Source organism: Morone saxatilis, unplaced genomic scaffold (genome assembly GCF_004916995.1).
Source record: "Morone saxatilis isolate NCDOM2014 unplaced genomic scaffold, NCSU_SB_2.0 Contig23, whole genome shotgun sequence".
Lineage (NCBI taxonomy): Eukaryota > Metazoa > Chordata > Actinopteri > Moronidae > Morone > Morone saxatilis.
The window spans coordinates 7,186,508-7,209,888 of record NW_023339796.1 but is presented as its reverse complement, the minus strand read 5'-3'; the positions used below and the strand labels follow the sequence as shown (position 1 = coordinate 7,209,888).

The window sequence follows — 23,381 nt, the reverse complement described above, 5'->3', positions numbered from 1 at the left end:
ATCTCTGTTTCTGTGATATAGGAATGATTTATTGTTTCAATAAGAATAAATATAATAAGTTTGCAATTGCATTGTCTAAATGCAGACTTTTAAAGACATCAAACATTTCGTTGAAGTGACTTCTCACCTCTCCAGAAGACAGAACATTGTTAAGGAACTCAAGGAAGGCTTCATCTTTTATTTCATTATCCGTAAAGATGAAGGTGATCCCTTTTCCGTCAGCCCCAGCTGTTTTATACAACACTTTTAGGTCATCCATGAAATTACTTACGTTGTATGTTCTGATTAAAAAAAACAAAACATGCCAGTGTAAGACACCATCCCTCAGCATATCCTGTATGTGTAACTGCAGTAAGACAATGACAAATTCACAATTTCTGACAACTGTTACTCACTGGTCCTTTAAATATGACATGAAAGAACCTCATGGTTAGCCTTTCTACAAACATTTTACAACACAATTACATAGACTTCACATTATTCACAACCATATCTAGTTAATTCCTCTTCCAAGATGCCTTACTAATGCTGACAGCAGTTTTCTTATTTGTTTCTGTTTTTTACTTTGTCAGTGTGATCTGGAAGATGTTGTATCCAGCTATGTATGAGGCCAGGCGAGTCAGGCTCTGTTTCCCTGATCCTCCGACTCCCACAAGCATGGCATTACCATTGTCAGTTCGAATGATTCGTGAGATCTGTAGAAAGGCAAATATCAAATAAATCAGAATTATCTACAGCTTACTCTACAGGATATGGATCAGTTACATTGGCTTTTAGTCTGACCTTGACCAGATGAGTCATGGCATCCGTAAAGAAAACCAGATCTAGGCTGGAGCCTCTTATGACCTCATTGTGTTGGGCCTGATACATCATCAGTTTTTCTGATAAGAACTCAAAATTTGGCACCTGGAAGAATGTTATCTCAGTTGATAACAGTTTTGTACATTTACAGTACAAATATACAAAGGCCTAAATTCAAAGTTCATACCAGTTCATAAATTTTGGGGGCATCAAAACAGGCATCATCTTCTTCTTCTCCAGTGGGCTCAGGCGCCTCTCGCAGGAAATCCACAAAGTATGGCTCAGGGTGAAGTTCTGGGACAAGGCTGGGGTCAACATGCTCTTGAATCACACGAGTGACAGCCTTCTCAAACCAATCTCTGTCCTCAGAGCAAATAAACCTATAGCAAAACAATGTTTCAGTTTGACTTTTTGCCATTTGTGTTGTACTTAAAAGGGGATTTATTGTATGGAAGCACTGTACCTGTCAGCAATCACCCTTGTACATTCACTCTTGAAAAGTGCCAAGAGAGTGAGGATATCATTACACTCCTCGGCCTTAATGTTTAACATTCCTTGCCATATCCTAGACAAGTCTCTCAAATTGAAGATGTAGTGGAACTTCGAAGGTGTAGGAAGCATTTTTACCTTCAATGTGAAATTATAAAATCAGGTCATGTCTTTAATGACATTGATAAATCTATCTCTTTAATCAATTTCACATCATCTTTAAGTGATTACCTTTGTCCACTGCCATACAATCCTACCAGCAGACACAAGACGCTTCACCATGTCTGAAATCTCAGGATTGAATTTCCTGCATGTATCGAAATATCCACAGCCAATAACACCTGCAGAAAAAGAGCATGAAAAAAATAATTGATTTGTACAATGTGAAGTAAGGGTGCTCCGATGAGGGTTTTTTGGGTCGATCGCTTGCAGCTGTATCAGCAGATACCAATCACTGGGTCTATCCGAAGTCTTTGTTTATTGTGTAGTCTTATTTATTTAACTATTCTTAACAATGAGCTAAGAAACATCATAAATTGACAACTAATTTATAGGCAGGCAACATGTGCCACATATCCCACTCTTTCTCTTAGAGACACAACTTAAACCATACCAGCCTACACTTGGTTAGTGGAAACAGCTAAGGATGACAGTGGAACTGTGGCAGGGATCAGGCTTGGATATATTTAGATTTCTAGTTTAATTCTACTTTATTCCTAACCATATTTAGTGCTTACTCTCAAACTACTTTAATCTGCATTTTCCATTAAATTTCCCTCCCCCTCTGTCTCACACACATCGGCTTGCCCCGCCCGCCTCTTTCTGCTTCTCTCCCCATGTATTACACAGGCTGTATGTATCTGCACTGTTCACTTTCTTGGTCAGCAATATGTTTTATAAAGTCCTCCAAGAAACACAATTTACGTTTTGGATTGTTTCCACAACAGCAGGTGAGCCACATATGGAAATGGCTTGTTAATGACACTACCTAATGTAATGTATCTCTCTTTCTGTTTCTCTGCAAAACGCTAAATCAGTCGGCAGTCGTTAATATACTGGGCGGTTTGCAAGTAAATCTACGTGTATATATTGTTTATAGAGATAGCTGATCAATCTATTCAGAGCAAATATTGACCGATAACCATCAGTGACTGATCAATCGGAGCACCCTTAACATAAAGTAAGCAAAAAAAAAAAGGAATAATTTAGAGACAGCTACCAAAGATCTTATCAATGGATGTGTTGGATGGTAGAGTACAGTTGAAGACTGTAAATTGTCTCTTCAGTCTTTGTGGGATGTCGTTTCTCCCACCACCAGGGTGAATCATGGCAGCCAGTATCTGTACGTCCACAATAGTAGTGAAGTCTCCTGGCTTGTCCAGATTGTACATGCCAATCATTTCCATCATCTGACGTACTATCTCATTGGTGATCTGGTTGGACAGTTACATACCGTAGTTACTCAGACTAAACATGAAAAAGTAAATTTATTAAAACAAACCCTACTATATATAATAAACACCTGATCTCCCCATTCATTGACTACAGGCATGTTGATATCATCAATGAATACTGTCATCCTGCGTCCCCCTGGGGGTCCATAGGTGCTGCCAATTCTTTTCTCGATGTAGCTTTCCACTATTCGCTGTAATGGAAAAAAATGCTTTTGCAATCGAAAGACAATTCAGAAATGTACAATGCCATGCATAGAGAACATGATAAATATTCTACCTGAAACATCATGGGTTCTGTCGCAGATGAGAAGTTTAGGGACTTGGACAGATCTGTTTCGGGATCGTATTTTTTTGTGTAGCTTTTTATCATTACTGTCTTAGCTGTCCCTTGTTCACCAATAAGCAGCACAGCCTATACAAACACAATGTTCATCTTTCACAGACATACTTTGAAGCAAAAAAGTAGTTATGTTTTGTATAAAAAATACTTATGTTATTTTAAAAAGAGATAAGATTACCTTGCGTTGTTTGGCAATAGTTTCTAGCAGGAAAGAGGTTCTTGTGTTATCCACATTTGGCACAAGGATCGAGGCATAGTCTGGCACATGGTCAGTTGGATAGACATATTCCCCCACATGGTTATTCCAATGACACCATTCACCTGAAATAGAAGTCGCCATACATTTAGTCGTATGCCCACGATAAAACATTGCTTCAAATACTTAAAAGACTTAAAAATAACAGACAAAGACTTTAAAGAGGTGATATTTAATGCATAAAATAACTGTACCGTTTGGGTTGACCATATATTCAAAAATAGTCTCTCCTGGCCGTGTTTGAGGCCCATCAATTCTGCTGTCATGAGCTCTGATGTAAGCCTCCAGTTTGTCCCTATCCTCTAACTCCAAAAGGGCTCCTAGGCTCCACATCAGGCAGAAGACAAAGAGGCGTTCAAGATGATTGCTACCAGCCAAGCCCCCTGTCTCCTTGGTTGGGATGAGGCCCTCCAGCAGATTCACAGACTAAAAGGGGATCATATTCAAATAATTCATAGTTAAATGAAACTGGTTTAGAACCATCATCTAAATTTGTCTTCTTTTCTAGATACATACCTGCATTATATAGTTGCACTCCAATAGCTCCATTTTAGGTTTAAGATTCTGCTTCATATACAAGTAAGCATCCTCAAATATCTTGTCATATAAACTCAGAATGCTCTCTGCCTCTGTTGCATTGCGCTTGTTAGCCCATCCCTACAAAACAAATAACATAGCTCATGAGTAGTCAATTGTGAAAGAAGTAGTTTCTTTTCGTCAAAAACTCGCTCCTTTGATGATTTAACAAAACAACTGTACCTGGAGTATGGGTTGCCAGGTGAGAGCTGAGGAGCTCATGAAGACCATACCCACCCGGGACACAGTAGCAGGGGATGCATTATCCATGTTGTGCACCTCAAACACCAGCTTGCAGGATGGAGACATGGTGATGCGGTCACCATTAGCCAGGGTCAATGTTTTGTTATCATCCAGCACAGAGTTGAGGTTCTCAATCCATATAGCATCCACAGGGCCATCCAGCACAATCCATATGAACTCTCCTGAAGTGTACACATTTCAAAACCATCACAGTTTAATCCAGTTTCTCAATTCTTAAAACTCCCACACTCACACATTTTCAGTTACTCACTCTGTTATTCTGTCTCAAGGATAGCCCCTCTGTTTATACAGGCAGTTTTTAATTAATTAGTTTAAATGTGTTACAAACCTTTCTTGGCTTTAAGTGTTCTCCTCCACAGAGTGGAAAAGATCCCATCAGTCCAATCGTTGGTGGCTGTATCAAGACGACCGAACATCTGTGGTGCAGTGATCGCTTTGGGGTTCATGCGCATCTCCCTGTGTGGGGCTGCACATTCAGATAAAGCTCGCATGAGAATGTTGATGACCGCGGTCTTCCCAGCTCCACTTGGGCCCAAAGTCATCAGGCCATGACGCACTTGTGAAGCCTCATAGAGCTGTTAGTGACAGTAACATATCAGTAATGTATAAAACAAAACTAGCTTCATAGGACACAAAACACAACGGCAGCTTAACATGCAGAGATTCTGAGTACCTGAACCAGCTTGAGGTTCCACGGTGGGTGGTTGACAATACCAGCCAACTCGACTTGATGGGCAACAGCAGCTTGAAGTTCAACATATGTGCTGTTATCCAGCTGAATACCAGGGAATAGGTCATTGATCAGACTAAGGAAGAGGGGCTCATCCTCATCCACCTGAAATATAAAGAGAGATTTAGATTCACAGTATCAGCCCACACAGTACAATATCTCCAAAATGTATTACATTATTCCTGATGGTAAACACTGAGATCCTGTCATACCAGTTTAGAGAGATTCATGTCACGTAGCACTCTCATGACAGTGCTGGCCTCTGAGTCATCAGGTCGTGCTCTTTTACTGGCTCCCAAAGTTCTTAACACAGACAGGATGTTCCTCAGGCCAAAGTCATAGTGGACCTGACAAATATTGGAGGTGTGTCAGCAGATTATTATTCATTCAAAATAATAATTAAGCACTAGCCTCAACATTCTCACCTGTTTTGTTAGTTGTTCTTCACACAGTTTATAAAGAACAAAGAACTTCTGAGCTAAGAGGACGTTCTCATTGAATCCACAACTGGCTAGTTTCACTCTCATGATGATCTGCCAAAGACAACAAGTGCAGTCATTAAGACTAGAACAAAAGGAAAAATATTCCTTTCCAGGGAAAGTAGCCCTGACCCACCTGCCTGTCTGGTACCATCATAGACACTGTCCTGAACTGCACTTTTAAGTTTTCAGGAAGTTCCTGACGACCAGCATATCCAGGGTTCTAGATATGGGATGACAACACATTATCTAGAGTATATGTAATGTTTTCTACCTAGTTTTAAGGTGTTTCTTATAGGATTCCTGTGCATTTGTGTATCCTACCATAGTGATAAACAAGCCAAACTCTGGATTCAGATTCACACAGTCTCCATCAGTAAAGATGAAAGTGCTTTTGTGTTTCTTGCGTGCCATCAGAACAATGTAGATCTGTTGAGCAGCAACAGAAAGCACTGGCAGGTCGATTCTGTTGAACTCATCAAAGCAGCCCCAGGACCCTGACTGTGCCAGGCCTGAAAAAAAGAACACATCATGAGATAACTGAAATTGTATCAGTTGGATCAATTGTTTCATTGCTTTGGATACCTTTGTATATCCTGCCAAGTCCTCGGAAGTCCATCTGGTCCGAGCAGTTGAACACCACCACATACTTGCCAAGGCAGCGACCCATGTCTTTAGTGGTTTCTGTCTTCCCTGTGCCGGCTGGCCCTGCAGGGGCTCCTCCCATGCTCATGCCCAGAGCCTGGGACAATGTGATATAACATCTGCAGATAAAAAGCAGTTAACTTAGAAACCCTGTATGAAAAGTTACTTAAATTATTAAGCAATCTTCTCTTGCCTGTCAGTCAGAGGGGTGATTACGAGACGGTCGGTGCAGCCTAGGAACTCATTCTGATAAATGAAGTCGACATTAGTAATAGACACAAGGACCTTATCCAGGTCCTCTTTGTAGTAAAATCTGCTCTGCTTCAGCCATTCAAAGTCACTGATAGACTTTATACGCTTTTTTACCTGAGGACAAAGTAGGACATTATTCTAAATGTGTTGCATAAATAACAATAACAGTCAGTTAACCAGTCTAAAAGGATCCATGACATGAATAAGATTTTTTCAAAGAACCTACTAGGTCATTAAATATATCACTCTGGTGCACATGGATTGTGACGAGCGTCTCATATTTGACTCTGTCAAATTTGCTGAGGTCATAAGTAGTTTGTTTAATGAGTGTGGTAAGTAGATTTAGGAATTTCTTTTTGGTTAATGGCATGATCTCCTTGTCATCTTCAGCATTTTGCAGTGCTTCTTCTGCATCTCTTGTCCAAAGCATCTGGATTCCCAGCAAGCCCACCTAAAAAAGTAAGAGCAAAATGATGAATAAAAAGATGCATCTCTGGAAATTAATTATCTAAATGTAACTCGAACGTATGAGCTAATCGAGCATCTATAAAGAGCTGTGGTCTGAAGGTTGACAGCTGTTGTCATGGTTGTAACTGTTGTTTATGGTATCAGACTTAAGCAATGGAGAAAATTGTACTCATAATCATAATCCTAGTACACCTAACATGCCTTGATATCTTAACATAACAAAGGTATTTGTTATGTTAAGATGCCACTAAGCATGACAATTGTCAACATATTAAACATTTTCACTGACAGCTGCAATACTGTCTTTTGACCTGTGCTTGGAACTTGTTGAGGAAAGAGAGAAGATCGAAGTCTTCATCGCTGATCTCTAGATCTGAAGCTTTGATAACAGAGTGTAACGAAGCCTGCTGTTGTAACAACAGCTCATCCAGCCAGAGCTCCACTGGTCCCTGTGCCATGACAGGAACGTCCAGCTAAAACCATAAAACACATATTACTATATTATACTATACTTGTGTACAATTTTACAGTCGTTCTTCACAAGCAAAACATGCAGAATTACATTCCAATGTAATTAGCTTTACATACCAGTAGTTTTTCTCCCTCTTGTGAAATAACAGCCATAATCTTGTCATACTCTTTTCCGTGAAATTCAGCTTCATTAACATTGTCAAACACTCCAAGTAGATGTGCCTGAAAAAAATAATTGTACCTAAAATTAGTTTTATTGCATGTATTTACCAAGCAAGTTCAAGAAATCAGCATGTCAATATAACTGATCACTACTTTTTACATTTTGCATAGTTTATCCGCTGACAATCTGTCACTATAAAAAGAAAGTCAAAGAACTTATGAACCAGATGTTTTTCATTTAAAAAGTGCAGTAATATGAAAGAAGTTTCTAACCTGAATTGTGTGAGAATCACTGGCTTGTCCAAGGATTTCCAAGAGGGCCGGATCAGACACAAAGAAGAACCGTGGGAACAGGAGCCTCTTTTTCTCAAGGTACCTGTTGAGTTAGATCACATCATCTTCACTGTACACATCGTCTCCATCAACTGTAGCAGGAAAGCTAGGGCCTGTCATCCTTGGTTATCTTTTCTTTTTTGGTCTGAAGCATTTAAAAGGCAGGAGGGTAACCAAAATTAAATGAATGGGAAAATATATATATATATATTTTTTTTTTTACAAAAGATGCAAGAACAATTAAATTTGATAGAACCAACTGTAAAGTTACTTTGTAATGAGGATGTTTCAAAGTAACCACACTTTTATGGTGCTTGAATCTATCAAACAGCAGTGTTTCGGTTTAGAAAAACACAGAGCAGCAATTTGCAGGAAAACCAGGGGAGGTCACAGAAATTAAAATACAGCTGCACTAACAAGGCAGAACTATTTAAAAGAGTGTTTAGAAAATTGTTTTAGCCCCTCAGATGTTCTAACAAAAAGCAACAAACTATAAAAAGTTGTTGACAAAGCATACCCTGCAAGAGATTTCTGACAGAACTCCAGCTGTTTCTGAAGATCTGGCAGCAGCTGTGCCAGAGTTGGATCACCCACACAGCACTCTACCACATTTGGGACCTTTTGGGCTCGCTGCATTATTGTTATCCAGGCCTTGTCAATGTTTTGAAAACGTTTTGCTTCCTACATTGGGAAAAATAAAATAATTTTTTTATAATTATAATTATTTTTATATTTTACTAAGGAAGAGCTCAACATTATAATTTTCAGAGTATTAAGATATACCTGTGGCAGGTCTTTGGCGATGTCACCCCCAACAAACACAGCCTCCAAATAGATCCACAGGTTTTGCACAATAATCCATTGTTCAATGACATCAGATGATGTTGAAAGCTTGAAGACCCAATCCTGGATCTCTGGTTTGTAGAAGGCACTGTACCTGTAAAAGGCAGACAATGACACAAGTACCTTAAGACACCACAAGCTTCTGTGTGTACACTACGTCTGAAAGATACCTTGAGTAAATACAGCCAACTGCATCAATACTTTATTTTTCTCTTTGATCAGTTACAGTCACATCAATAGCAGTTTTTTCCCTACTTGGTGGTAAATACTGATTTTGGTCAGTGTTTTGAAATCTCATTTGTTAATAATTAAGAGTCAGTGTTTGCTATGTTGTACCTGTTGCTCAGCAGTGACCCCAGAACCATTAGGCTATCCTCCAGAAAGGTCAGGATCTCTGCTGTATCTGCCCCTTTTAGCATCAGTTCTCCTCTATCCTTGAATGTATTCCGGCTCAGGATCTGGCTGGACCACACTTCTTTGACTTGTGACAACTTGGCCTCAATATCCTTCTCCTTCACAGCCGATATGCAGATGTCCTACAAATGTCCGTGCAAAAAAAGCAAAGAAAAAAGGCAATCTCATATTTTATCTTATTATGAACAAAGTAATAAATATTAAAATATTGTGCTTAGAAATTTGGGCAGATTGTAACCACACTCCCAGCAAACCTCAATATCGTCCTTGTACTTCAACAGAGGTGCTTCCATGATGTTCTGAAGCATAAACGTTTTGGACTCCACCTCAAATTGGTGCCCAGTCAAGTCTGTGATCCGGTCCCAGTGTCTCCTCATCATAGATTTGTTTGCCATCATCTCAAGCAGGGGGCATGACTCACTGAAATTATCGATTGTCTTTTTCAGGTCTAGGAAGGCTTGCCAGTCCTTCAGTCCTTTTGGTAGCTTTCGGCACCTAGAAGTGGGGAAAATCATTGATGTATGAAAAAATATAGTTGCAGTTTTTGTTGTCACTACCTTCATTTTAATACTTTTACCTTACAGCAATTAAGAGAGATACTACTGTATTAAGTTTGGTAAAGTTTTCACATTGGTACATACCTACCTAAAAGCAAAGTTGTTCAATTGTATAATGAATTAGTCAAAAGCAAATTGTTAGGTGAAAAGTAAGGTGGGGAGAATAGAACAGAAATTACCGGTTCTGAAATTCCAAAAGTTCTGCATTGATCTTCTCAATATCCACATTTGTCCACAGAATGCCATAGTATCCTTTAATCTTACTCATCACTGTATCATATAAGCCATAGAGTTTCTGTAGCAGGTCAAGCTCTTTTCTGGGGTAATCAAAAGATATTATGGCTTAGTTGGAATACATTATAAAATACTGTAAAGATTAACACCATAACTAAGTATTAACAAAATTTTCATTTGTTTTAGTAGTGTAGGGTATGCTTTTGTAGAGTGGTAACACACTTTTTCTTTTGAAGACAGTCATACTCTGTGACTGGCAAGCCAAGAAGCTGCTCCCCAGAGGTATATGTGTTGAAATTTCTCCACAGTTCTTCAAATCTAGCCTGAGTAAAAGTAAAGTAAAATGCTGATATATATATTTGTATTTTTATTTACTAGAAAAACAACTAGTTAAAAAATACATTAATTAAATTAAACATTGCGAGACCAAACAAACAGAACAAACTAAAATCACCATCATCAAAAATGTGAGTGGACATAAATATTATTATATAAATATTATATATTTTTATTATATAAGAAATGACATCCATTTGAACCCTTTGCCCTTGAGCTCTGCTACTTTTGTATTAAGCTCCTTGAATTGGTGTCTTATGAGCTGAAAGTTAGCTGAAAGGTAAAAAATTAATAGCAGTAGTAAAAAATATGGAAGGACAAAAACTTAGAAATAAAAATTACACCTAAATCAGCTAAATATCAAGCCTAATCAGCCACCAGGATTTTCTTTATTGTGAAAGCTGCAAGCCCAACATTGTAACCAGTATATAGGGTGACAGACAGTGTTACCTGACACACTTGGAGCCTGCGGCTGGCTTCTTGAGGAGCTATTCCATTGACCATGGGGCCTTCCTAAAAAGCGAAATTGTACAAGAATTGATTAATCGATTCATTTAAATGTATAGACTGAAAATTGCTAAAACTTAAAGATTCGTAGATTACTTACTGATTCATATTTTTCCATAAAAGTGTCAACATTATTTTGGAAAATGGCAACACCATCCACAAGGTTTTGTTTGAACTTGGGCTGCTTACGAACAAGCTCGTCCTGCACTGATCTCTGGGGAAGTCAGGAATAAAAAACCAAGATCACATATGAGTTACAGAAGAACAAAAGTAAAAATCCCAAAGCAAAACTGCATAAATATAATACTTACAGCTTGAGACTGAAGCTGTATGAAGAAATGTCTCAGATTGTGCACCCCCTCTGTTTCTCTTTTGGTCACCTCTGCTTCATATTTAGTCAACATTTCAAAGGCTTCCTGTATAATATAACATCCTCATAAGATGGTTATTTGACAGTTTTTAATGTATGACTTCAAATAGACAAAAATAGAAAAACATATATTTCTGAACCAACTATGACAATCTGCAAACTTTATGAGCACACAAATGTGAAACAGAGCACATGGACCATAATTTTCTCATAAAAGTATTTGATAAGTTTCACTAAAAATGCCAGTAGATCATGCAAAGCCAGAAATGTATCTATCATAAACTTTCTTCAGTCGCACACAAGATTTCTCCATATTCCAAGTCTGGAAACCTAACAAAAGTTTAAATTCTGTCTGTGAGTCCAATTTGGTATGCTACTTGATCAGAATATATCTATTTGTTTCAGTGAGACCACTGGGTTGGCACAGCAGGGGTCTCAACGCAGAAAGGCAAAAAAAACTAAAACAACTGACGTTAACCCTGGCTCAAAACTTGTTGCAACAAAATACGTCATCTGACAATGCACTGCGTTGGTCAATCAAATCTGATAAAATGATTGCTGCCATAAAATCTTTTCATAGTCGTAAAAAAATTCTCATAGTATGTGTTTTGGTATTTTAAGCTTTAAATTCACTATTTTACTAAAACTTGGATCATATTACATCCTCTCGCCAGGACCTGTGGCCCTATGCACTCCTTTCAGTATGTGTGTTTTTGTATGCGGTACATATTTTTGATCTGTACACCATTGTAGTTATAGACTACACTTACAGGCTATAGCCATAAAAATGATTGTGCTATTCATACCTCAATGGAAATCAATGTCATATCAGTTTGTATTTCAGCATCCCGAAGCTTAGACAGGGCCTCCATGGCACGACGCACATCTTCCAGATTAGTCACAGGATGAGAGAGTTTTCTGCTGTATTTGTTAGTATGCATGCTGGTGTCAATCATTTTCTTCTTGTACTTCTCCTTCAGGTATTTGCACAACAGTTTCTTCCAAGCTTTGGTCTCAGCTCTCAAGGACTTCCTTAATGGCTCTTTAACAAGAAACACAATGTGCAGTGCATAATTTGCACTCCTCCACTCAAACACACACAGTTCTCGAACCAGACACAACCCAAAAGCGATAGGTGAAGGTAAAAAGGTAATGAGAAAGACAGTTTATGTGTTTTTTAAGATTAAAGTGTATCATTTCTAAATTTCAACCACATTATTATAAAATTAACTATCATGATATGATTAGATAAGATTAAAAAAAATTATATCAATACACACGCCTTAAATGTATGAATATCAACTGATTAAACTGAAACAATTTCTATAAAATCATATTTCCTATAACAAAGATGATGTTGCCTCTTGGAGCAGAAGATTTCTTGTTGATAGAATTACATTTTATGTAAACATCTGATGACATTTATGATTATGTGGTTGCTGTCTTGAACATATTACAGCTCCCTCACCTGTTGACAATTCAGTAAACCCCAAAACAATGATGGGTTTGATATCATCAATTTCTTCTTCGGCTGAGTCATAGCGATGGAGTTCAGATTTGATCTGGATCAAAGATGGATTTCTGTCCATGAATTCCTTTTAAAAGATAATAATAATGTTAATATTATAGGAAAAATTATATTTCTGGTAAAAAATTCAACGTTAGAGGAAAACTAGCCTTGACTTTGAGGTTCTTGTCCTCATCCCAGATCCCTCTGAAAGGACTGAACTGCTTCAGGACATCAGCTGCTTCATCTTTCTGGGAGCTGACTGCTGATTTTAGAATGACCACAACCTTTTTCACGTCCTTGTGTTCAATAACTCTGTGATGAACATTTTCTTTTTCTCCACCTATGAAATTATCACAAACAGGCAAACACAAATTACCCAAGATTGTTCTTGACAAACGTCACACATTAAATGAAAAAAGTAATTTTTTTAAGGGCTGTACGCAACTTTGATTGATACTGACCATGTCACAAGACTTTTTATAAGATTTTATTATACAGTGGACTGTCAGATTTAATAGGATTAAATAATACAATTAATATATTCTCTTTCTGAATTTCTTAAAACAAAGAAATCTACAAATGAATAACTTCATCAACTTAAACTAACGTTATATAATTTGGTTTCATATTAAGAAGAGATGCTCATATTTTCATGACATCTTAGGACATAAGTCATTCTGTCAACTTTCTGTCTGCATTTTCAGGCTTTTCTTCATCGATGTGTGTGCTGACAATGACCTACCTTTGTTTTTTGTGGGATCGTGACAGTACTCCCGCTGCCATGCTACCCTCTTGCTAGCTTCCAACACCAAGTCTATTAGGTGATTTATGGCCTGTTGATTCTCATCTATAGTGGGAATTATCACCTGATGACAACAAATATCAGAGAGAGAGGAAAAAAAATGTCTGTTTAACAAAGCTGGAAAGGAATTCAATATTACCCTTCTCCCTTACAAAGGTAATTAGGGTGAAATGGAGTCAGTCGCAAGTTAATAAAAGAAACTCACCACGTTGGATTTAACCAACTGGACTTCAGATTTCATAAGTGAGACCTTCTCAGACTCAGACGTTCTCATCTGGTGATGTCTTATTAATGTCAATCTGTAAAAGATTATATCATTCCATTGGCCTTTAAAAAAAACAAAAACAAATACTGACAAACACAGAAATACTTACTGAGTGCCACAAATTCTCCTTTTTAGGGTCTCCAGGGATAACTTGGTTGATTTGACCAGTGCATCTAATACCCTTGCACTGAAGTATTCATAAAGCTTCTTAAACTCCTGAAATTAATATTTTTATTTGAAGCATTAAACCATTGGTAGGTATATTGTGTAAGATAATTGTTTTGCTTTTAGTAAGAAAACACACCCTTTCAAACTGGATTGCTTTATCTTTATCTGGACCTCCTAAATTCATTCCCTCATCCTCATTGGGGGTCTTCTGACTCTCCTGTGAGAATGTCACAGTCCTCCGTCCTAAAATGTTCACAGGGTGAATTAAAACAGATACACTTGCATACATATAAAATATTTAAATGTTGGATGCTGTACAACTGTTATTTACTTCAGTCTAAATACTTCTATATTATTTCCATTTGTGTACAATATTTAAAACTTGGACTTAGGAGCACCTGGAACAGGTTCCTCTACAGTCTTCCTGGTGCCTTCTGATTCATAAATGGCACTGAACACATTACCGAGCTCCTTTACTGCTTCTTTAACACAACTACATTTGTAGTCCAATGTCTCTGCCTGCTCCTTACACTGATCCTAAAAAAAAAAAAATATATGAGTGGGTTAGTGAACTAGACTTAATTCATCACTTCTTTGAAAGAGCAAATTAAAAACAAAAACCTGCAATGACTTATTTTTTGCCACTTGGGGCCAGGGAAAACACGTTTTACATATCTGCACCTTTTTAAGTTAATATGGCAAATTAGTTGGCGAACAGTTGACTTTTCACAACCACCAGTAATGGAGCAACATTGTAATTAATTTTGAGTCATGTTTCTGGCTACCTTATAAATGAAAGTGTGAAAATAAATAATAAAATAATACGTGAAAAAAAACCTCACATTAAATTATTAGATTAAAGATTAAAATAAGATGGTGATCAACAAAAGTGACATATAATTAGTCCATACCTCATTACGTTCAATCAAGTGCTGAAATGAGGATGCATGGTCTTCTGGAAGCTCAATCAGCACAGTTTCTGAGATGTCTTTAAGGACATCATCAATGTGTATCTTACAGATATCCTTGACCTGAAAAAAGAAACATGGCATTTAGAAACATAGCCCTTGAACAATAGTCTTGTTATGCATATCTAAAGAGTGACAGAGGTTTGCTGACTGGTGGTTACAATGTTAAAAGATATTTTTTACATTGCTGATCCACAACCATTCATCACAGGCTATTAATAAGCCCTCTGAACAACATGGAATTAAACATACTAATGAGCTTTGGTGCTATTTTTAACCGTACATTACTATATTTGATTTTATTGCAATGATTTTATATCCATATCTGAAAAGGAAAGATAACTAACATTTTGCTCATGGCTGTCATTGAGTACCGTACCTTCTTTACAAGATGTTTGAGCTCAAACAAAGCAGTGTCAACATTTTGGAAGAACTTGTCTAGGAGGAAGGATGACCAGGTGAGCAGCACTGACCCATGGCGAAGCATAGACTCCACCTAGTAATTTACCAAAAACATAATAGCTAAAAATGAGCAACTCAGGAAGCACTGATTAAAAAACAAAAACAAAAAAAGTGTGGAACGTATCATAAGTTGAAATATTTATATTTACATTTATGGGAACATTTTGATATTTTACAATTTAGTTCAATTTTCAACTTTTAAATGTAATGTATTTACAAACTGTTTACATTTTTTATTTTTGAAGCCATCAAGCTGGTGAACTCCGCAGGTATGCTCTCACAGGTGGATTCATAATCTGCCAAAATTGTCTATAAAAACAAATAAAGCCGAGAAGTCATTTTGTATTAAGGTAACCCAAACTTAATAAATTAATAAAAAATAGTTTTTATTAACCTGTAGTCGGAGGTGATGGGCGTTTAGTTTGCTTTCCAACTTGACCAGATGCAAAGCCTGCTTTGGAACCGCCAGACTCATCTTCAACAAACACTTAGCCTCCCGAATGACCTCAGTTACTTTAGGATCAAAGTTGACAACTAATTTCCCAGTCTTTGGGTGACGAACCAGCAGTGTAATGTTCAAGACTGTTATGAAGTTGAATAGGGAGAAAGTATTTGGAATGAATATTAACAGAATTCCACGATGCAACCTAACAAGGGACATTGTGTGTCATCAATATATTAAGTCAGAGCCAACCAACCATAATCTAGTTTTGACACTTCACCCATCCATGCTCTGTGGTAAGCCGACTCAAACTTCACTAACGCAGCTGCAGTTTGATTGTACATTTTAACCACACCTTGTCCCTCAGGGCTGCACAGAATGTCCGAGTTCTTCTATGGACAGATAAATTAAACATTAAAATACTTCTAGACAAAAGTGATTTCAGTTGTATTGGTGGGAGAAATGTAGGCTTACTTGTATGTATGATATGGGTTCCTCTATTTTTTTGTAGAGGTGCCTGGCCCAATCAATCCTTCCAGCCACGTGAGGCATGTTTCTAGCTAATGGGGGATCATCTCGCTGTTTGTCATAGACCTGCAAAGAAAAGGGCATGAGTAGATCTGTTAATCAAAAACATCCATATTTGAAATACATACATACATTTATATTTTATTCTTAGTATCTATTCAAGCATGAAAAATGTATACCTTTTTCACAAACTCTACTTCTGAGGCATAATGCTGAAGAATACGACCCAAGAGTTTGGAAATTTCTGTGTCAAGACAGGGAATGTTCAGCTTCTGAAAACTAAACATAGAGGAATTTATGAGATATTTGTTAGACTTTTCTGATTACAATGCCAAATCACCAACAGTTAAATAATTACAGTAAAGTGCAATCTTTAGATTACACTACTGTACCACATTATACTTGCCGTTGTATTAAGCACAGAGCTTGCTGAGATGAGATGATGTTTGAGAAGCATGAATTCATAAATGACCGCAGCTGTTTCTGTAGATAAGAAGATCAACATTGGAAACAATACTCAATATATAAGTGGGAGACACTAGAACCTACGTTCATCACAGATTATAAACATAAGGAAATTATATACATACCTCAATGTGGCTGATTTGAACCTTGAACTTAGCAAAATCTGTTTCGAATTCAGCTATCCGTGGAGCCAACATATCATACTGCTTTCTTTTCAGATTCATGGATTCTGTGTGGAATTGTCTGGCTAGAATATCAATGCCCTCAATATTAGATTTTCCAAGAGATTTAAACGTCTTGAACACTGTAATTATATGTGTGATCTACAAAAGAAAATGCATATTGTTACTTGGCATGCCCTTGTGATAAGAATATGATTCAAATTTAAAAAGTTAGAGTGACCTGCACCTTTTCGAGTTGGTTGCAAAAGCTCTCAAACTTGCAAAATATCTGCATCTCTGAAACCTCAAAGGACCTCTTTCCAGATCTTTCCATTGTCTGTTTCTTTGTTTGCTGGAAGCAAGACTGATACTCTCGATACAAGCAGATACAGTCCTACCAAAGATAAAACATGAATGAAAACAGTTGCATGCTGATATCAACATGGGTTACATTAAAGCCTCTTCAATGATATCACAGATGTTATTCCTATAGGTTGATGTCAGGATCACCTTCATTTTGCGGATAATGACTTCAGCATCTTGGTCCCATATAAGACATGTGCCATTGTCAGTAATATATGATCTGCACGCTGTAACCATCTGATTCGTGACCTGGAAATGTTTTCAGGAACGAAATTTCAACGTTTCACAAAGTAAATCCTTAGATTTTTCTAAATACAACTTAGGTATACTTACTTATATACTTACTTTGATGAACAATTCAGATATCTTTTCATTTGTATTGTAGTACAATGAAACAGTGTAAATCATTTGAATGGCATTGATGACGTTTTGCACGCTTTCCATCATAGTGACCTGAAATCACACATCCATTTATATCAATATTATCTACAATATTCTGTCTCTGCAGAAATTATATTTTATTAACCTTACACTGAACATACATGTTCACTACTACTACTACTACACAGGGTGTAATTAATCCTTAATGTAGAATGTAAACAACACTACAAAATGACAAACATTGTCCATGACACTTAAGGCATTCTTTTTCACTTCTTCTTCTTTTAATCTGTTATTTTTACACACAGTACTTGAATTATGCTCCTACATCTTACTATATGTGTAAAATACAAATTTTCATTAATTACTAACAAATACAACCTTTCCTTAGACATTACTAGGTATTCATTACATCAAATGATGGATACATACCGGGCCACTGTTGTAAAGAGGTTGACAGACATTCTCCAGTGTGTTAAGGAATTTTACATTGTCTTTTGCCTCATTGGCACGGTCAGTTATTCTGGCATCCAGCTCCCGCCACAACTGCAAAGGTACATGGTTGGAAAGATTCCATTGTGATTCTTAAAAACTAACGTGTAATTCTTTTTTAATTTAAAGGTTACTGTACAAAAGTCCAAAATGATGTTTTCAGATTATAGAAAACTCCAAAGGTAAAATGGCTGTGTGTAAATGTGTAATGTCTTAGCTTGATAAAACAAAAAAGATCAAGAATCAATAATGATCTGGATTAGTTTTCTGTGGACGGACAAAAAATAACTAGAATCATTTTCAAACATTTTCTATCACATAGTTTACACATTTGTCTTGCTTTATTTTATACATAATGAATTAGACCATTTAACTTGGTCAAATCCAACAAAATCCTTGTAAAAGTGCTGCATAATAACTTTATATATTACTTTGTTGAAGTTGAACACTCAGTAATCAGTACCTTCATAATCTTGGAATGGCTGATGTGGAGCACCATTACCACTGCCTTACACTCTGGGCCTTTGATGTGATTGATGATGGAGTTGAACCTTGAAGACATTTTTTTCCAGTGTTCTAACTCACTCAGTGGACCTGCAGAATCATCCCCTTTTCTCAACCGGTCACTTTCTATCAGGACCTGATGATTATTGATACAGAAAAAGGTTACAAGTACTTTCTACAGGGCAGCAACTCAATCCAATAATCTACAATAAGAATCATTTAGGAAGTGTGCCCTAAAATGTCAAAACATGGGTTTCACAAAAAGGTTTTAAGTTCAATGCTTTCTACAGTTTCCACTTTTATTTGGATCAACAATATATGTTTTGACTGTATCTTAATGACACTGTATTGTTTGAGTGTTTTCTGTTCACATAATGTTGGTCGGCTGTTATATGAATATAAAATCTTGATTTTACCAACCTGCTCTATTTGCTTATACCACTGCATCAGAATTTCTTCCAGACTCTGCACCATGTCAAAGTTGGCAGCCGCAACTTTCATGTCTTCAAGGCAGGCCAGTTTAGAGAGGTCAATATCTGTCACTGTATTTATATGAACAATATTCTCATTGCTCATCTGGATGTCTGGAGTACAAACGAGAAAGTACAAGATTATCAAAACTACTTACAGGCAATCATTTGGTTAAAAGAATATAATTAACAGATTCTGTAACAAATTATTTTAAAGCAATCTTTGTTTAATTTGTCAAACAAAATGGTGAAGACATGTTACAGTTATAATGCCTGATATTTATACAACTGACAACCTTTAAAATGACTTACTGTCTAAGGAGTTAAGACAACGGTTTGTGGCGTACTTGAAGTTCTTTTTAAATTTTCCACCATGCCTACACTTATCTAACACACTCCCGTTTTGGCCTACATCAAGAGCAGGTAGCATCGCAAAGTTGGCAGCATTCTTTGTTCCTTTCAGGAGACCATCTCTGGTATCAACCATTGAAAAGAAGATCTCCTACAATCATCAAGACAAGAGCATCCATAGCTTAATCAAATTCAAAGGGGAATATAGTTAAAACTAGCTTAGTGCTAGTTAGTCAATTAATGATTTATTAGTCTCTATTTTTTTGTACAGATATATATCTACAGGACAAACTACTTACAAATGAAATGTTTTTATTCTTACATATTGCAACTTAGCGTAGAATGATTAATTATGATGTTAATCTTACAAAGAAGTGGTACAAATATGGCTTATTATGTAATAATCACAGCACAGCACTTAAAATACAATAATTCTAGGGGAAAAGAATTACACTTACAGAAACACGTTTCACATACACGACAGTCTTACCTCGTGGATGTTTTCTGAATTCACAGGAATGTCCACACTTGTCCGTGAGAAAGAGCAGCAAACACTTGAAGGGCATGTAGCATAAGATAAACTGGCTAACAGCAGCCTCAGTATTTTTTCTCCTTTGGCAGTCCCTGTGTATGAGCGTCCACACTCTGAAATCAAATCAAATTGATTTTGATGATGAAAAAGTGGAACTGACATTTATTCAATTATTCACTGCCGATATTGACGCTGCGTACTTAAGTTTGAACATTTACCAGTATGACAAATACATTCTTTTAAGTTTAGAAGACAAAGTAAAGACTAATTTATACTTTCATCTATCCATCCTATCAGTCCTATACAGTAACTAGAATGCCAGACCCGTGGGTTTTCTCTTAAGAATACAACTGTCCGCTTTGTAAATAATGCTATCATTATTGTTAGTTAAAGGTTATTCCAACTTGGCTTTTTTTATACTCTATTACAGACATCAAGTCAAGAAAATCAATGGAACAATTATTCAGGTTTCTGTGATATTAAAATTTTTCTGTTAGATTTCTGATATTTCAGTTTTATCAAAATTATATAGTGTAATCCCAGACCTAGATCCTATTTTAAACCAATATTAGACAGCATCTAGTACTAGAATAGGGACAGAATAATGACAGATAAATGAGGAATGCTGAAAATATAAGTCTTTCTAGATATATGCCTACCTATTCCTGGGACTTCCGACTCTTGGTACACAAAAGAAATGGATTTACAACCTCCTTTGGCGAAGAAATCATCAAAAGCGGCCAACTATGCAGCATGAAAATGAGGACAGAAATTATAAACTTTTTTAACACTAATGACATGGTAACAGAAGCATGAAAGACCAAAAACACAATATTCCTGTCATCTTAAAAGAAACATTTATGAAAACTTGCAACAACATAAACCTTTGCCATCAAACATGCCTTGTCAGAGTGAAACCTAAATGTGAACTCTGGCAAATAAAAATGTACGCAGTGCCTTTTTCTATTTCAACAAACTTATTTTTGGAACTGCTGGAAGCATGTGTGTAATGATATCTGGAAAGTAAAATGAGAAGGTACAACTGCCACATATTTTGACAAATGCAAAAAGGATTTCTTCATGTCAATGCTTTTGTTCCAGGTCTCTGAGAAAAAAAAGAAATTGTGGCCGCATTGGAAGACCAAACCGTCCAAAACCACTGGAATAATAATTTACCTCTCTTATAGAATATTCTGTGCATTGATTGTCAAATGAAAAGGGAAAAGCCAATGACAGTAACAACTCACAGATGAAGAATCTAAAATAAATTCCTCGACTGCTGTTGGCTCCAGGGACAGCTTGTCAGCCAGGATGTCAATCATGTACTTGTGTGTGGGGCCGAGGAGATTCTTTCGCTCTTCTCTTGCCTGCTTGTATTTAGCCTGAGGAAGACAAAGGTTGTAAACTGTCGTACATTTACTTGCACACATAAAAATGCTGTACCATATTTACACAAATACAACTGACTTTGTTTACTTGTATTCTGCAAACCTTTGTGTAAAGGTGTTAAATCCATTTACCTGACATTCATGCATCTTTGCCTTTGGATCATGGGCATCCATCATGAAGAGCTCAGGCAAACCACCCTTTGTGGTTTTAAAACTCTTTTCTTTTGATTATTCTCTCTGGATTAATTAAATACAAAAACAGTCACAGTTATTGGAACCTTGTGTACTTTTTTCCTGTAGTTTATAGCAAAATACACACAGTGACTTCTATGATGTAGAGGTGGTAATATCAGTAAGCTGATAAATTAGGGTTTTATCGTTAAAATGTGGCAGTTTTTAATCAAGCTGACATTCAGGATGGAAATAAAGTATAACCTTATAGTAACACTGACTACTATATACATATATAACTATAGATGTGTGGGGTGGGACCCAAATCAGTGGTACCGAACCGCAGGGTCGCCTGAGATCCACAGGGCGTTGCAAGGCCTTCTTAAATATAAGGGGCGTAAGAAAAACTTGAACAATATACACATTTAAGATCTAAACTTTGAAGACCTGCACACAAACTTCACACAGCCTCGTCCTGCATTAGAAAAATTACAAATACCTAATAGAGCAATGAGAAGAAACACCGAATCTGTCAAAAAAGAACCCTATTAAGTACATGTGTATGTTAGAAATACTAATGGAAAATGACAAAATACATAATACAGACAGATAATTGTATAAAAAGTTCCTAAAAATGTGTTTGTTTTACTTTTTTGGGTTAACTGTTAGGTTAATTGTACAGTTCATCAGTTGTTCTGTTCAGTTTGCTCTTAAGTTACATTTTTATTTTTTTTTAGATATTAATTAAAAAATGCGTGAAAATATAAAATAAAGATCACATTTTCGTTTTCTTTGTCAAGTGACCATGCTATAGGCGGGATAATGCCCTCAGATGTGTCCATAATTGGGAATTAATTAACGTTAGGGGACTTCCAGAGGCAACCGCTGCTCGTCGGACGGTTCTGGCCTGAAAGTTGTCCATTAATTGGACACCTGGTCGGACATTATCCCTCACGTTATCAGCGGTTATCAGTAACAAAACAAAAAGGTGCTTTAAGTAACGTTAAGTAGTTAAAAAGGTTGGGAACCAGTGCCATTGTCTAACAGTACCAGCAGTTGAAACACTAACAGTTACGTAACGTCAACGTTTATTGGCTGGCTAACGTTCACCAACCGTTAAACTTGACGTTATGTATTAATACCGTTGAAAAAGTATTACAAAAAAAAAAAAAACTTGTGTAAAATTAAGTAAAATAAAAGTCAGTTAACATACTTTGGTGTAATAGGTATGAAATTGCTTCCAGTTACAAGGTTAGCGTTGGTTGATAGAGGTCAACCTACTGCTAGCATTGATATTGTGATAACCGTTAGCAAACTCTCAGACATTTTGCTATTAACGTTAGTTTGGTAAATATCTTACCGGGTTAACTTGACATTATATTTTCTGCCCTTAGCAAAACTTACCAAAACTCAAAGCCGACAAAACTGGAAAGGCCTCCTGGTCACATTTTCTCTTGTTTGCTGTTTTTGTTTCTTTTAGAAGAGACTTCGCTGTTTCTGTCTTAGTGACCGCTGACGGTGAAATCCAGCCGTTACCTGCCGTTACCTGCCGTTATCAGCCGTTATCAACCGTTATCGGCCGTTCCAACCGTTACCGTTGAGTGTTCGGTGATGCCACGCGCTCTGGTAGTTAGTGCCAGAGATGACGTAATGGAGATTCACCGCTAACGTTCAACAGTTTGCTTATTATTATTTTCTTAAAGAAAAGCACCTGAACCACAATAAAAACTCATAATCTCCTAATTTGGGAAAAGTCTTGACTATGGTTTGGTCTGTTCTGTACTAGTGCTTATGGCTGGCTTCGTTGTCCACTTAAATAAAAACAAAAAATCCAGATAAAGTCAGATATATCAATCTTTATTTTCTTAAATCTAAATGTATTTCTTAAATTATAACAAACATGAAACAAAACTATAACCAACCTTCAAAAGCATTTTTCCTCGCTGTATTATTATTATTATTATTATTATTTAGACA

At 36.7% G+C, this 23,381-nt stretch overlaps 1 protein-coding gene across 1 annotated transcript in view; it reads right to left on the bottom strand.

The window, feature by feature from the left end:
* LOC118334798 (dynein heavy chain 8, axonemal-like) overlaps positions 1 to 22,939 on the bottom strand; it is a 32,211-nt gene extending 9,272 nt beyond the window's left edge. Inside the window, exons 1-63 of the mRNA XM_035670865.1 lie at positions 22,809 to 22,939; positions 21,366 to 21,470; positions 21,093 to 21,227; positions 20,505 to 20,589; positions 19,804 to 19,958; positions 19,275 to 19,464; positions 18,913 to 19,076; positions 18,452 to 18,628; positions 17,929 to 18,042; positions 17,461 to 17,568; positions 17,263 to 17,364; positions 17,000 to 17,146; positions 16,717 to 16,914; positions 16,533 to 16,609; positions 16,306 to 16,405; positions 16,073 to 16,192; positions 15,855 to 15,990; positions 15,551 to 15,738; positions 15,385 to 15,465; positions 15,074 to 15,190; positions 14,638 to 14,757; positions 14,125 to 14,263; positions 13,863 to 13,969; positions 13,668 to 13,774; positions 13,499 to 13,592; positions 13,234 to 13,357; positions 12,659 to 12,831; positions 12,450 to 12,576; positions 11,788 to 12,023; positions 10,923 to 11,027; positions 10,712 to 10,825; positions 10,555 to 10,617; positions 9,991 to 10,091; positions 9,714 to 9,851; positions 9,232 to 9,472; positions 8,900 to 9,099; positions 8,504 to 8,657; positions 8,238 to 8,401; positions 7,661 to 7,763; positions 7,343 to 7,447; positions 7,066 to 7,227; positions 6,513 to 6,737; positions 6,228 to 6,400; positions 5,975 to 6,153; positions 5,714 to 5,901; positions 5,526 to 5,612; positions 5,336 to 5,443; positions 5,123 to 5,257; positions 4,854 to 5,015; positions 4,509 to 4,755; positions 4,100 to 4,341; positions 3,857 to 3,997; positions 3,535 to 3,766; positions 3,263 to 3,405; positions 3,022 to 3,156; positions 2,813 to 2,935; positions 2,510 to 2,723; positions 1,522 to 1,631; positions 1,265 to 1,428; positions 989 to 1,181; positions 784 to 906; positions 565 to 695; positions 128 to 281 (exon numbers count right to left, since the gene is read on the bottom strand). Of these exons, the coding sequence (XP_035526758.1) occupies positions 128 to 281; positions 565 to 695; positions 784 to 906; positions 989 to 1,181; positions 1,265 to 1,428; positions 1,522 to 1,631; positions 2,510 to 2,723; positions 2,813 to 2,935; positions 3,022 to 3,156; positions 3,263 to 3,405; positions 3,535 to 3,766; positions 3,857 to 3,997; positions 4,100 to 4,341; positions 4,509 to 4,755; positions 4,854 to 5,015; positions 5,123 to 5,257; positions 5,336 to 5,443; positions 5,526 to 5,612; positions 5,714 to 5,901; positions 5,975 to 6,153; positions 6,228 to 6,400; positions 6,513 to 6,737; positions 7,066 to 7,227; positions 7,343 to 7,447; positions 7,661 to 7,763; positions 8,238 to 8,401; positions 8,504 to 8,657; positions 8,900 to 9,099; positions 9,232 to 9,472; positions 9,714 to 9,851; positions 9,991 to 10,091; positions 10,555 to 10,617; positions 10,712 to 10,825; positions 10,923 to 11,027; positions 11,788 to 12,023; positions 12,450 to 12,576; positions 12,659 to 12,831; positions 13,234 to 13,357; positions 13,499 to 13,592; positions 13,668 to 13,774; positions 13,863 to 13,969; positions 14,125 to 14,263; positions 14,638 to 14,757; positions 15,074 to 15,190; positions 15,385 to 15,465; positions 15,551 to 15,738; positions 15,855 to 15,990; positions 16,073 to 16,192; positions 16,306 to 16,405; positions 16,533 to 16,609; positions 16,717 to 16,914; positions 17,000 to 17,146; positions 17,263 to 17,364; positions 17,461 to 17,568; positions 17,929 to 18,042; positions 18,452 to 18,628; positions 18,913 to 19,076; positions 19,275 to 19,464; positions 19,804 to 19,958; positions 20,505 to 20,589; positions 21,093 to 21,227; positions 21,366 to 21,410 (8,925 nt within the window). The 5' untranslated portion in view covers positions 21,411 to 21,470; positions 22,809 to 22,939. The remainder of the gene's footprint in view (positions 1 to 127; positions 282 to 564; positions 696 to 783; positions 907 to 988; positions 1,182 to 1,264; positions 1,429 to 1,521; positions 1,632 to 2,509; positions 2,724 to 2,812; positions 2,936 to 3,021; positions 3,157 to 3,262; positions 3,406 to 3,534; positions 3,767 to 3,856; positions 3,998 to 4,099; positions 4,342 to 4,508; positions 4,756 to 4,853; positions 5,016 to 5,122; positions 5,258 to 5,335; positions 5,444 to 5,525; positions 5,613 to 5,713; positions 5,902 to 5,974; positions 6,154 to 6,227; positions 6,401 to 6,512; positions 6,738 to 7,065; positions 7,228 to 7,342; positions 7,448 to 7,660; positions 7,764 to 8,237; positions 8,402 to 8,503; positions 8,658 to 8,899; positions 9,100 to 9,231; positions 9,473 to 9,713; positions 9,852 to 9,990; positions 10,092 to 10,554; positions 10,618 to 10,711; positions 10,826 to 10,922; positions 11,028 to 11,787; positions 12,024 to 12,449; positions 12,577 to 12,658; positions 12,832 to 13,233; positions 13,358 to 13,498; positions 13,593 to 13,667; positions 13,775 to 13,862; positions 13,970 to 14,124; positions 14,264 to 14,637; positions 14,758 to 15,073; positions 15,191 to 15,384; positions 15,466 to 15,550; positions 15,739 to 15,854; positions 15,991 to 16,072; positions 16,193 to 16,305; positions 16,406 to 16,532; positions 16,610 to 16,716; positions 16,915 to 16,999; positions 17,147 to 17,262; positions 17,365 to 17,460; positions 17,569 to 17,928; positions 18,043 to 18,451; positions 18,629 to 18,912; positions 19,077 to 19,274; positions 19,465 to 19,803; positions 19,959 to 20,504; positions 20,590 to 21,092; positions 21,228 to 21,365; positions 21,471 to 22,808) is intronic.
* Positions 22,940 to 23,381: the final 442 nt, after the last annotated feature.